Below are 14,111 nucleotides of genomic sequence, written 5' to 3'. Positions count from 1 at the left end.
CAACTCCTGACAGGACATTGCCGTTCTCATCCGCCATTACTCACGCATTTGAGGGACTTTCCAGCATAATCATAGCGTCCTCAACGCTTATACGCTGCCTTCCGATCCGCCGTATCCCGGATGTATAACGGTGGTCATACGCAAGATTCGTGCGACGGTTACAGGTAGAAGACAGCCTCTTCTCTAAGTTCCTGCCAGGGGCGTCGCCACGTTCCACTACGAATCCATTCCCACTGTAACAGGGGCTGAATTTTGGAACATTTCTGTTACCCCGTAGTTCAGATGGTTATGCACCCTTCCCCGTCTATGCAGTCAGGATCTGGTACCCTCTGATAAGGCACCCGCCGCCCATGCCGACCCGTGGCGACACGAGTACAGCTGGTGCTTTAGAGCCCTCTGGGCTACACCTTTATTTTGCGCCCGAACACGCCCCTTGTAACCAAGGGTTGGGAGGGGGTCACATGATAGAATGAAGGAACCTGGATTGAGAAAGGGACGTGGATGAGGACACGAGGTGGGCAGTTTCGGGGTCTCGAGCCTCAACCACACTACACCACCCGTCGCTGTAGTTCCACATTGAGTGGACTACAACTCGTTGGGTGGGTACCGGTTTGTACAAACAGAAGAAATACTGCTGATTACTGCCAGGAAGAGGAGGAGACCGCAGAACATATTTTATGATTCTGTGAAGGTCTATGTAGGTACAGGTTCTTGCAACTAGGACAAGAACAACCGCAAGCTAGATCCTGCACTAAGAAGCCGCTGGCAATGCTATGGAGGCTGGTTAATAATAACCTGAAGCTGGCCAGTGAGTTATACAAAACAGGGGAGCACAATAGATCAGGTCGGGGTGGAGAAGGCCTTGTGGCCGCCTCTTTTATCCCTATCCCTATCCCAAAGTTCAAGTACAATCCTTGCCGCAAATTCACCAACAAAATATGAGCCATTGAGTTAAAAATTCAGGACGATTTTGTAATGTATAAATTCTAATGTAAATACGACAAATCAAGTAAGCATGGGCTAATGGTCCAATACCTCCTGTACCTACCAGGCATCCCAACAACATCCTCTACTCCTTGCATCCTTTGCCGTCTGCACAGCCGTGCTTTCCTCCGCTTCATTGGGTTTTATTTTGACTCACCTTTAGCACCTGAAACCGATTTGGACATACGGACTCGAACTAGTGGGCTAAGTATCCAAGGAAATTCGTTCTTCTAATCGAAAGTCATCAGAATTAACTCAACGTCCACAATACCACCTTCTTAACGACTTCAAAAAACCCTTTGTAAATAAATTAAGCTCCACTAAATTTTCTAGGTTCCACGATAAAGTCTCCACTCACCCCAGCCATTAGCCTAATCCATGTCCAACCTTGGAAACCAAATTGATAGGTTATGCCAAATAAGCATCAAATTATATTGAAGAGACGAACGTTTACTGTAAAAAATAAATTATATGCATGTAAGTCGAAACGTATTGTCGTCTCACAGGGTAGTGTCTTGGGACCTTCACTGTTCTTTATATTCACCCAGGACAGGCGTTTATTTGAAAATGTTCCTCTTATTCGCAGAACTTCCCTTTCTTTAAAATTGACTCTCCAAAAAGTTTAACCCGGTAATAAATTTTGTTGGTGTATTCATACTTTTAAGAACTAATGTGTTCTTTATAGTCCAGTCAGAAGACTAAACTGAAGTAATGTTGGGATAGCAAAAAAGGTTGTTAATTCCCCACAAGAGATTTTTACATGGCAATGTTCTTCATTCCATCTCACCAACGTTCTAAGACATCGATCGATGTAGGAACAGTTTAAAAGCAAATCACAGGTTGCGGTCTCATTTGCTTAACTAGTTTTCCAACAAGTACAAACTAACATACCTTACCAAAGGCTTTCGTTGTCCTCCTATGAAAATCACTAATTTAAAAAATGTAATAATTAACTGGTCGCGTTTTTAAATAAAACAACAAAGCCTCCGAATTGTTTTGATGGGTCAAACTTTATCGCTTACTCTTCAGCGAAATATTTGGAAATATCTTTTATTAAAGTTGTAGGGTAGTTGTTTGTTGTCACTTATCACCGTGGACCTTCTTTGTCTTATATACGTCTGTATACAAAAAAAATTCTAAGTCGACTATTGTTTTTGGGTTTTATACCTGTCTTTGGCCAAAAAAGCCAACACATTGTACTACTTCATATAGGCCAATAAGTATTCTACCTACTTTGGGAAAATTTTAAGAAAAACTCCTACTTAATTCTTCCGATTCTAAATTCTCAAAACATAATCTCAGACCATCAATTTGGTTTTCGCAACCGCCACTCAACTGTCCAGCAGTGTAACCGCGTGTTAGACATTATTTCGTCCTCCCTTGAGATGGGACAGTACTTTTCCGGAGCCTTGACGTAAGCCAAGCTTTTGATCGAGTTTGGCACCCGGGCCTGCTGTTCATGCTCAAGGGCATCCTTCCATCCACCTACTATCTCGTACTGCACAGTTACCTCATTGACCGATTCTTCCAAGTCATCGAAGGCCATTCCCTCTCTTCATATTTTTCTATCCATGCTGGTGTTCCTCAGGGTAGCGTACTGGCCCCTACACTGTACCAGGTTTTCACAGCGGACATGCCATCTCATCCCGAAACCACCACATTCACATTTGCAGACGATACGGCAATTCTCTCTATCAACTCCGACCTTGACATTTCCATTCGAAACCTCCAACAACACCTCGTACTACTAGAGTCTTGGTGTAAAAAGAAAAGGATAAAATTTAACACAGACAAATCCACCCACATTACCTTCACTCGTCGTAAAAAGATCTCCCCCCCCGTTTTCTTAAACAATATTCCCCTCCCAACTGCGGACAAAGTGCGGTACCTCGGATTGTACATCGACAAACGCCTGACGTGGAATCCTCACACAAGACTGAAACGTCAGGAGGTTATGACACGATTTAGAGTTCTTGCACGACTTCTTGACAAACGCTCTAATTTACCTCTCAAAAGTAAAAGACTGCTTTACAACACCATAGTTAAGCCGATTTGGACTTACGGATTGGAAGTGTGGGGTTCAGCCAAACATTCCAATATCCACGCATTCAAACTGCCCAGTCTATAATACTACGAAAAATACTAGATGCTCCATTTTATGTATCGACCAAACTACACATACAGATTTACATATTCCTTTCGTACAAGATGAAATACGTTTCCGTTACCGTAAATTTCATAAAAACCTCCCAACTAACGTAAACCAACACATCAGAAACCTCGCATCCCGACGAATCCCCTCAAACCCTCCCCGCCGACTGAAGAGACAATGGCCGCGAGATCTCCTAGGAAGTGATGGTGATGACAGTGAAAGTGATAATGACACACGTATCAATTGAACAAACAATATTATTGTAACATTGGAGTAATACCAATGGGTGTTTTCTCCACTCTTGGTTTTAATTTTGTTTTGTTTTAATTACCTTGCTCACTGTTACCTATTACCTACTTTAAGGTAGTTGTAATATATTACAAATTATTAAAAACAAAAATACCCGTCAAATGTAGGAATAAAATAAAATTCTGCACGAATGGGATATTTTGGTCTTTGTGAATTTTTACGTTTTTGACGTAGAAGACGTAGGCGGGATTTTGTAGGATATAGGAGGATTTCGCCTAATAGCACAGCTTATCATTTTAAACCAGATATCCGACAGGAAGAACTTCAGGACAAGAAGCAGGTGTGAGATAGTTTTAACTTGAAGAGTGGGTGCCAGTCTCTAGCCTGGAGGGCATTAACAACTACAAATCCCTACTGAGCAGTAGAAATGAAGGCTCAGAAACCGAATTGATAGGGTATATCAAATAAGCATCAAATTATATAGAAGAGACGAAAGTTTACTGTAAAAAATAAATTATAAAACGTTTTATCGTCCCACAGGGAAATGTCTTGGGACCTTCACTGTTTTTGATATTCACCCAGGGCAGGCGTTTATTTGAAAATGTTCCTCTTATTCGCAGAACTTCACTTTCTTTAAAATTGACATATTAACTCGGCAAAAAGTTCACCCTGGTAATAAATGTTGTTAGTGTTTTCATACACTTAAGAGCTAACTGTGATAACAGAATAATGTAATCTCCATTTGTTTACCGTCAAAGTACAATACAATAACCATAGCAATAAGCATCAAATTATACAGCATAGACAAACGTTTCTTGTTAAAAATGCATTTTCTGCTTATAAGTCGAAACGTTTTGTCGTCTCACAGGGTAGTGTCTTGAGACCCTCACTGTTCTTTATATCCACCCAGGATAGGCGTTTTTTAGCCTAATGGACGAAATCTCACCTTTGAGTTAGGAAGAAACATCATAAGTCTTCAGATGTGTTCTACGACGAGTGAAATTTATGTAAAACCATAACAGACATATGTTGTTATACCAATTGGGATAGCTGTAGCATACATTGAAAAAAAAATAAACATGTTGGATTGAATAGGGTTTGAAATAATGTTTTATTTATCAACACCAACTTTATAACTTTTATTATATACTTTCTCAATAAATTTTACAAATTCTTATAATTTACCAATTTTTTTTCACAGTGCGATTGGCTTTTTTTGGTTTCATTAGTAGTTATTGTTTGTTTTTTGGTGCTTTCCAAGACAAATAAGCTCGTTTGAAAATGTTCCTCCTCTTCTCAGAACTTCCCTTTCTTCAAAATTGACAAATTGTTTCTCCAAAAAATTTCATCCCGGTAATAAATTTCGTTGGTGTTTTCATATACTTACGAGCTAACTGTGGTAACAACAGAATAACGTAGTCTCCATTTGTTTATCGTCAATGTACAATACAATAGTAATAAATTTAATTGCAATTTTATTTCAAAATCTCATAGACTTTTTAATTATATAAAAATTTTAATTTTGGTTAATTTTTTTTCATTTTTAAGACTCTTCTATTATATTATATATATCTATATTCTTATTACAATATAATTTAATACACAACCCAAATGAAACTTTTAATTAATTTTTCATTTTAGCAGATATATTCAACAACATTCACACCTTCTGATAACAATATAGTAAATATATTAAATATTTTTATTATTGTTTATACATATATTTATTATTATATGTTTTCTTTCGTTATTATATATATATGTTTTTAAATATAAAATTAGGCATTCTTTTTTTAAATAAGATTACTTAATGACATTGTATCGACTTACATAAGGCCTCTTTATACAATATGTGTTTAAAAAATGTTTAGTATATCTCTTATTGATAACAATTGTTAGTTTTTCTCCAATGTACTGCATCATTGAGACAGAGATCTTTCGGTTTCTTGTTTACTCGAAATGACAGTAAATTGTTTTTGTAGAAATAGTTTCTTATACTATAATAATTATCAAACTACTAGTAATAGCAGCGACGTTAGAAAAAAATGCAATTCTTTCCATTCCACTTTGTTGTTCTCATCGTAATATTTTTTTTACAATTTTCTAATTATTATATTTTACACTAAAATTCTCTTCTATAAACAACAATCGTCCTCGCTAGCACCACTACTGACAAACATAACAAATTCAATATAAAATACACTACAATAATATTTTTTGTTCTTTGTATATATAATTCAATCATCAGATCCTTTTACAATATCTTCTTCGATCATTGTGTATTTTTTTTTTTTTAGGTTTTGTATAAGACACAAGATTTTGTACAGAGCAATGTCGAGGCCGGTAACAAATATTCTGTTGTCGTTGCTTTAAACTATAAAACAAAAGAAAGGTACAAATTTGAACGCTTGTGTGTAAAAATCAAAAACAAAAACAAACGTAAAGTTTCTACAACTGGGAATAATAAGGAAAAAAATAAACAAGCAGTATTTACTATCATGGTCCCGTATGTAAACAAATGTGCACTGCACAAATAATTTGCATGAAACCAAAACGTGTAGGATGGCACTTACGAACGGATTTATGTACAAAAACCTAGGAACTAAAAACTATTGTGCTTATAGACATTTGTAAGTGTGTTGGTTCGTAAAAAGAACTAATTCATGGACTGAAAGCTTATAAAAGCCGATTCATTTTGTAATAAGTAATAACTAAACACTATAATAAATGTTTCTTTGCAAGGGAGCTTTGCAATAATAATAGAGACAATTTGTACGGTCCATTTGACACTGACAGTGGATAAAAGGGATTAAGGTCTTGATGTGACAATTGAGTTAAATGTTAGTACAGCCCTTTTGTTCTGTCCTTTGAAACCGCTTCGCCATTACGCGAAGGCTCTTAGTAAAACTGAAAGTTCCGACGGTATCGATCTATCTATCTGTGAGACTTAGCTTTCTTTTATGATATAGAATAGAGTATAATCAGTTAACCGACTAGTACTACCTTCTGTGGTCTCCGCGTATTAAATACTTTCTCAATTAATTAAAAATGTAGAATTTTTGAGAATTGTGCTATCCAGTTAAGACAGACTAAAAAATACCTATGTATTTTTTTAGATACAAGTAACTACAGTGAACTGTCGATTTCTCATGTCGTCGTCTCACCCCATAGGTCGTGGGTTCGATTCCCACAGTCGTCAATGAAAACTTTAACCTCTCATAAACCATTTCTTCATTTATTGATAGATGAACAGAGCGAGAGAGAGGAAGAGAGAGAGGGAGTGAGTGAGAGAGAGGGAGGGAGAGAAAGACCTAAACAGAAGGAGAGGAAGAAAGAGAGAGAGAGAGAGAGAGAGAGAGAGAGAGAGAGAGAGAGAGAGAGAGAGAGTGGGAGAGAGAGAGAGAGAGCTAAACAGAAGGAACGGAGAGAGAGAGTGAGAGAGAGAGAGAGAGGGGGAGAGAGAGAGGGAGAGAGAGAAAGAACTAAACAGAAGGAGAGGAGAGAGAGAGAGAGGGAGAGAGTGAGAGGGCGGAGAGAGAGAAAGAACTAAACAGAAGGAGAGGAGAGAGAGAGAGAGAGGGCGAGAGTGAGAGGGGGAGAGAGAGAAAGAACTAAACAGAAGGAGAGGAGAGAGAGAGAGAGAGAGCGAGGGTGAGAGAGAGAGGGGGAGAGAGAGAGGGTGAGAGAGAGAGGGGGGAGAGAGAGAGCTAAACAGAAGATGAGGGAGAGAGAGAGAGAGAGAAAGACAGAGAGAGAAAGAGAGAGAGAAAGAGAGAGTGAGAGAGAGAGCCCACGCAGTCAGACTTTCTATCTTTAGATATAAACTCAACTACTCTGGTCTCTAATATAAAAAGAAAAACTGTCTCCCATTTTTGACAATCGATGTATTCAGTAAGACATTAAACTTAAATTTTATAAAATTCATGCGAACTCTCGATTTGTCGCAGACAAGATCGTGGGTTCGAATTCCGCTGATGTCAATGGGATTTTCTGACATTCCAAACCCAACCCACTTATTCTCCAGCTGGGCCTAAAAAATATTTAAAAAAATGTATAATGAAACAAGCGTAGAAAAAAGTTTATAGCAAAAACTGAAAACTGTGACTTCCAAGTTAAATTATGTAATTTAATAAACTGGAATATGTTTAATTTCGATTTTCAGTAATTTTAGGTTTTCACATAACCTTCACCCTCCGCAAAAACATCCCTCCGTCTACTTCAATCAGATACCCCTCCCAATTACGGACAAGGTGCGCTACCTAGGACTATACATTGACTAACGTCTGACGTGGAATCCCCACACTCGACTGAAACGACAAAAAGTTATGAAACGTTACAGAGCACTTTCACGACTTCTTGACAGACGTTCTAACTTACCTCTCTTAAACAAAAGACTACTTTATATCACCCTAGTGAAGCCAATTTGGACTTATGGACTGGAAGTGTGTGGTCAGTCATCCTCAGAAAAATCCTTAATGCTTCCTTTTATGTGTCCAACGACACTACCCATATAGCCCTAAATATTCCTTTTGCCCAAGATGTAATCCACTCCCGTTACCGAAAACTTTACACAAACATCCCAACCACTATAAATCCTCAAATTCAAATCCTCTCATCCCGACGAATTCCTTCCAACCCTCTTCGCCGACTAAAAAGACGATGGCCATGGGATCTTCTATCCAGTGACAATTGAATTAAGAATAGTTAAGAGTACTACCATTGGGTAGTTGCTCAACTCTTGTTTTCTTGATTACTTATTCATACACTATTACTAGATACTAAAATGAAGGTAGTTGTAATTTTAGTATCGCAAAAAAAAACAGTAATTTTAGCTTTTTTTATCATAAAATTTAAGAATCAAGAATACTTTTTTTGTATGTTCATATAGCCTAGTCCTAATATAAATTTACGCAGTACGTTTTGATATACATTATGCAAATGAATGTATATATCTGTCTATCTATAAATTATAATGAATCCTCTTATTAAGAGACAGTCATGTTGTCACTATTTTTCCCATTTTTCGGGAGGTGTCCTGTATACGTATATATACAGATACTACATTTGACGTACATTAGACGTAAATTTTCAATGACTTCACGATGATTTTAGATCCTCTTAGCGTTTAGATAAGTTTTAATTTATTAGGTAATATTTTTTACACAAGGTCCCGAAAACTTTTCCTAAGGGTCAAGCAGTTCTTTTCTTTCTAGTAAAGTCACCCTTTGCCGGGTCGGAACCATGTTAACAATGAAAAATTTGGACTTAAACCGAAATCATGAAATGAAAACTATATCGAAAAAAATTAAATAGATTGTGCGGGGGATGTTAACAAATAAAACACCTCAATTTATTGAATAAATAATTTTAAACGTAATTAGAGTTCAGATTAACAGATAAGGATCGGATATTCTGTTGTGTCTTAGTCCTTTTATTTTGTCCGCTAAGTAGAAATCTTAAATATATAGAAATTTGTAAGTATCCTGTAAACGTAGGTCTTACCTAAACGAAAAAAATAAATCCAATTTATTCTATACTTAATCTCTAAAATTGACAGAAAAACTGTGATTCTCATTTTCTCAGAAAACATTTAAATGATGCACGGCTTGGAATTTCATATTTTTATTATTTAATATAAATCAAGAGCAGAAAACTGACCAGGAATGTAAAAACAAAACAGTTAAAAAACAGATAAACTCTTTTCAGAAAAACAACCGCAGGAAAAATCCACCTCCAGGATCTTAGCAGCGACAATTAATTCGACCTCGCTCAAGAAGCAAGAAGACTCCTTTGTACAATTTCCGCCAACCATCGCACTCAAGAAATTTAGATCTAAGTAGTAAGCACTGTTTAAACTTTGCTTTTTGGAGATAACAATATAACCTTGGAACTTAACAACTTAGAATTCTCTGATTTGGACATCGTCTGAATTCAAGAGACTCAATGAGAAGAAGGTAGAAGTTCGAGTTAATTAAGCGATCAGTTTCTCCAAACCTTACCAGAAAATGTAAAACAGGTAGAGCAGGTGAAAACTTCTGGTCTGGTTTAGAAACACTCTCTCCGTATTGGAAGTTGAATTTTTCAGAACAGACACTAAAAAAAAGATCGATAGAGCTTGGATGTTGATGGAGCTTCATTAGTTAGATAGATAAATAGATACATCGATTCAACACTTTCATTTCTTTTTTTATCCAACGATTCAATTTATTATATGATTAAAAAAAACTTTTATATTTGAATCCCTCAATTAGTTCTTTATTTTTTATTGATAATGCCATTACCACAGTGGTCGGGTGAAAATTAAAAAAAATTGGTCTTAAGACCTAATAAAGAGTGTCGAGCTTAAAAAATGAAATAAAAACATACAAAAGTACATATTGGAAATAATAAAATTGTGAGATACGTGAGGAAGCCAAAGGTGATTTTTCATTTACATAATACACACACATATATTACAATGTATTGTTTTATAAATATATATGTATATATTTGAGTGAAAAAAGCCGGTGTTCGAAGGTAAAAATAATAGTATACAGATAAACGTGTAAGCTGTATTTTGAGATTAAAAGGATTTTGTTTTTAAAGCTCTTAACTGTGTTAAAGGTACTTTACTGAACTGTAGAAGTGTTCTACTCATTATCAGTTGAGTATCACTTACTCATTTCCATTTCTCAGTCAGTGATAATCTGAAACAATTTCAACTATTACCACCTCCAACGGGTAAAGAAAATCAAAATAAAAACAATTATGATAAAAATTGATAAGTTTTGTATGGTTTTATGATTGAGAGAGAGAGGAAAAATTTGCCAATCTCACAGCCAACCCGTGGCTATGTTATGACCGGACACTGGTTGGATCCCAGGAGGCAAACTGGGCATGATCATGCCGTTTCTGTCTTTGAAATCATCGACAGTTCTACTTTCAGACTTTTCTGTCCTTAGAACTTCGGTCCTACCTTGAACTGGGACGCTGGAAGCTCTTTTCAACACTTTTTTCTCACACTTCTCCTCGATGTCGACGCTCGAGGACTCGTTGGGAGTGTAGCGGGACTTGTGGAACTTCTCCCTTTTCTTCTTGAGGGCGGAGAGGGCTTTGCCGTCGACGGCGCTCGCGTTCGAGTCGGTGTCCGTCTGGTTTTCCGAGTTGGGGCTCCTCTGCTCGCACACGGAGTCTTCTGAACGGCTTTGCGATATGAACCGGCCGACTTTGCCCGTTTTCGCCACTTCGATCAGGCTGTCCCAACGTCTCTTCTTCCCGCTTCCGGCTTTGAACATGAGCCGGCTCAGGTTGTCTTTGTACTTTCGCCTGATGCTCATCCCGGGCCCGGTCCCTGGAACAAATGAAAAACGCAAAGGTTACAGGAGAAAAACCGTCCCGTTTTCAAATATTACCGCACCCGGTAATTTAAATAATGCAATGAATGTGAATTTTTCAGGGGAGGCTTACTTTGTCGTGCCGAAGAACGATTGACGGGTTGTCAGGCGACGGAACCGACTGTCACTCTGAAAGTTTCGACATTCTTACAACCCATTGGTCAATTTCTGTCTCATTTTTTGTTTTTATTTTACATAGGACAAAATTTCAAACACAATGCCTTGCTAACATTTTGCAACTATCGAAATTTCACACATTTAAGCTTTGAATACATGAAATAAAAAGCACTACGGACTTTGGGGCAAACTGCTAAAGCGGAATACCAAGGACTGTGATTATTTACAGATGGCGGGTTTTGTAAGAGACACACTGAAAAGGAACTTAAAACACAGAACTTATACTTTAAACGAATGGGGGTTTTCACCACGCCCCCGTGATAAGACAAACATCCGTGTCGAATTGACATAACCCGGGCAAATAAAAATACGCCAGGAAAAACGGCTGGAGCGAAATCTGGTCACAGTTAAAAGCTGGGTTCTATAAATCTGAAATCCGTTTAAGCCGGTAATATGAGGAATGTCGGGACTTTTCTCGGACTATAAACCAAAGAGAACGTGATCGGAAAAAAACACATAGAAAGTAAAAAGAAGACAAGAAATTCTTTCCTCGGTTTGGGGCTCTCGACTAATTGGCCACTAGACGGATAATTATGCAGGAAAATGGCTAATTGATATCTTTGTTTATTCTTCTGCAATGATGAATGTAAAACAACTATTCCCAATTTGCTTTTCAATTTTTTAAAATCAAGTAGGTGATTATTGCTTCAATTTATAAATTTTTCTTTCCTATATAGGTTCATTATTAAATCTTATTACAGCTAAGAAGAGCCGTAGTATTTTAAATAAATTAAACGTCTTATTACATAGAGGAAAATCACTACAAAGTTGTTTTTATTTAAATTTTATGTACAAGATGGAATGGAATATTTTCAACAGGTTTAGATAACTTTTATAAATGAATTATTATATTAATGATATGATTATTATTATATTGATTATAAATTCATTAGGTTTCGTAGTCCGATTGACCAAATAAATTCTTTTCAATTAATTAATCTTTAAGAAAGGTATTAGTTGAGATAAAAAAGTCAGTGTCACGAGCGGGATTCGAACCCACGACCTTCGGCTCAATTCGCCGCTGCTCTACCACTTGAGCTATCGTGACTTCGATCCACTCGGGCACTAACTTCCCATCTCAACCCAACCTTTCGAATTTTCCCTCCTTTTCGCCATTTTGACTAATGAAATGGCAATCCGACTCGCGACACTGACTTTTTTATCTCAACTAATACCTTACATAAATATTAATTAATTGAAAGATGTTATTTGGTCAATCGGACTACGAAATCTAATGAATTTAATAAGTTAAATGAAGTATATCTTCACTAAAGCTCTCCGTGGCCATTTCCTTTGTCGCCGAGAATCAAATAAATTACACGACATTTGAAAAATGGCAAAAAGGAGGGAAAAGTCGAAAGGTTGGGCTGAGATGGGAAGTTAGCGTCCGAGTGGATCGAAGTCACGATAACTCAAGTGGTAGAGCAGCGGCGTATTTACCCGAAGGTCGTGGGTTCGAATCCCGCTCGTAACATCGACTTTTTTTATCCCAACCAACACCTTACATTAAGATTATTTTAAAGTGAATTTATCTCAACCCCGCCTTTTGAATTTGTCCTCCTTTTTGCCATTTTTCAAATGTCGTGTAATCAGGATTCGATTCTCGGCGATAAATGAAACGCCCACGGAGAGCTTTTGTGAAGTATACTTCATTTCGCTTATTAGATCTATTAGGTTTCGTGGTCTGATTGACCAAATAAATTCTTTTCAATTAATTACGGCTTTGAGATAAAAAATCAGTGTCACGAGCGGGATTCGAACCCACGATCTTCGGCTAGATACGCCGCTGCTCTACCACTTGAACTATCGTCACTTTGATCCATTCGGACACCAACTTCAGTTCATCTTCACCAAGTTCATTTTGGTTATTAAATTCATTAGGTTTCTTGGTCCGATTGACCAAATAAATTCTTTTCAAATAATTAATCTTTAAGTAATTTGGTTGCTTGACAGTTGACTGATTTTTTTCATATCAACTAATACCTTACTTAAAGATTAATTATAAATTTCATAAATGGAGAAAAATAATTTATCTAAATAAAACGCACTTCAGTACCACCAGAACGAGGTTTCTATCTTGACTATTTCCTGAAAAATCAACATTTTTTGAGATTTTAGTCCAAAATCAGATTTTTTAACATAAAATCGTAATTTCTCAGCTTTAGCATCATTAAAATACAAATCTGACCTATATCTCGCAAACTACATAGAACATTAAATTTTCCACAAGTTGACATTTCCGTTGAAAAATTCGCGCTTCTGAATACACAGTAGCCGCTCAAAGAATAACAAATGGCAAAGCGCATCGGTTTGGAAATACTCAATTGTAGCTCGTGCATTGGCCTGTCTATTAAAATTTTCGGGGCTTTAACCATAGTTGCCTTATTTTATAAGCATTCCAAGGACATACTCATTTTTACATTTTTTAGAACTTTTCTTAATGAAATCTCCATTGCAAGGTCGTAAAACGTGATATCGAACCCAAGGAGAACAGCAAGACAAGAACATCGTACATGTCATATTTTTATAAAAACATTTATTCAAAAATTAGATCCATTCTTCTCTGAACATAATTAAAGGTGAATTCTTAAATTGCCCATTCGTTAGAGTACGTGGTCCGATTGACCTAATAACTTTTTTTCAATTATTTAATCTTTACGTAAGGTTTGGTTGAGATAAAACAGTCAGTGTCCGAGTGGTTCGAAGTCACGATAGCTCATGTGGTAAAGTAGCGGCGTATTGAGCTGAAGGTCGTGGGTTCGAATCCCGCTCGTGACACTGACTTTTTTATCTCAACCAATACCTTAAATAAAGATTAAGTGTTTTTAGTTTTTTGACATTTTAATTGTTGTTTTTATATGTTATTTATTTATTATCAACGATTTATAAACATCTACATATGTACCTGAAAAAGAAATTGTAAACTAACTCAGCCCTGAAGATGTTTACATATTAAACGAAACCTTGGCATGAAGTTGGGAGTTATAAATTATACCATCGAGAAAGCCAACAAGTATTTAAACATTCTTCGTGCAGTAACAAGTAAGAAATGGGGCGCAGATCCTTCCTCAGCACTATTATTCTACAAAGCAACTATTCGCTCGGTCATCGATTATGGTTCCATTTTTTATGGCATAGCAGCCCCTGGTGTATTGAAACCACTAGACTCGATACAA

The 14,111-nt window shown here is 36.8% G+C and overlaps 1 protein-coding gene across 5 annotated transcripts in view; it reads right to left on the bottom strand.

Moving 5' to 3' along the window:
• Positions 1 to 7,716: 7,716 nt before the first annotated feature.
• The window catches only part of LOC106669848 (transient receptor potential-gamma protein), a 239,892-nt gene continuing 233,497 nt past the window's right edge, over positions 7,717 to 14,111 (bottom strand). For 4 of the 5 annotated variants that reach the window (XM_014399653.2, XM_014399654.2, XM_014399655.2 and 1 more), the window contains one exon: positions 7,717 to 10,715. In XM_014399653.2, the coding sequence (XP_014255139.2) occupies positions 10,198 to 10,715 (518 nt within the window). In that variant the 3' untranslated portion in view covers positions 7,717 to 10,197. Of the gene's footprint in view, positions 10,716 to 10,831; positions 10,888 to 14,111 lie in introns of all 5 variants that reach the window. The other variant, XR_002910373.1, reaches the window with a different exon arrangement.

Source organism: Cimex lectularius, unplaced genomic scaffold (assembly GCF_000648675.2).
Source record: "Cimex lectularius strain Harlan isolate CLEC.00 unplaced genomic scaffold, Clec_2.1 scaffold156, whole genome shotgun sequence".
Classification (NCBI taxonomy): domain Eukaryota; kingdom Metazoa; phylum Arthropoda; class Insecta; order Hemiptera; family Cimicidae; genus Cimex; species Cimex lectularius.
Note: the sequence above shows the minus strand (reverse complement) of the source record. Positions and strands in the feature narration are given on the sequence as shown.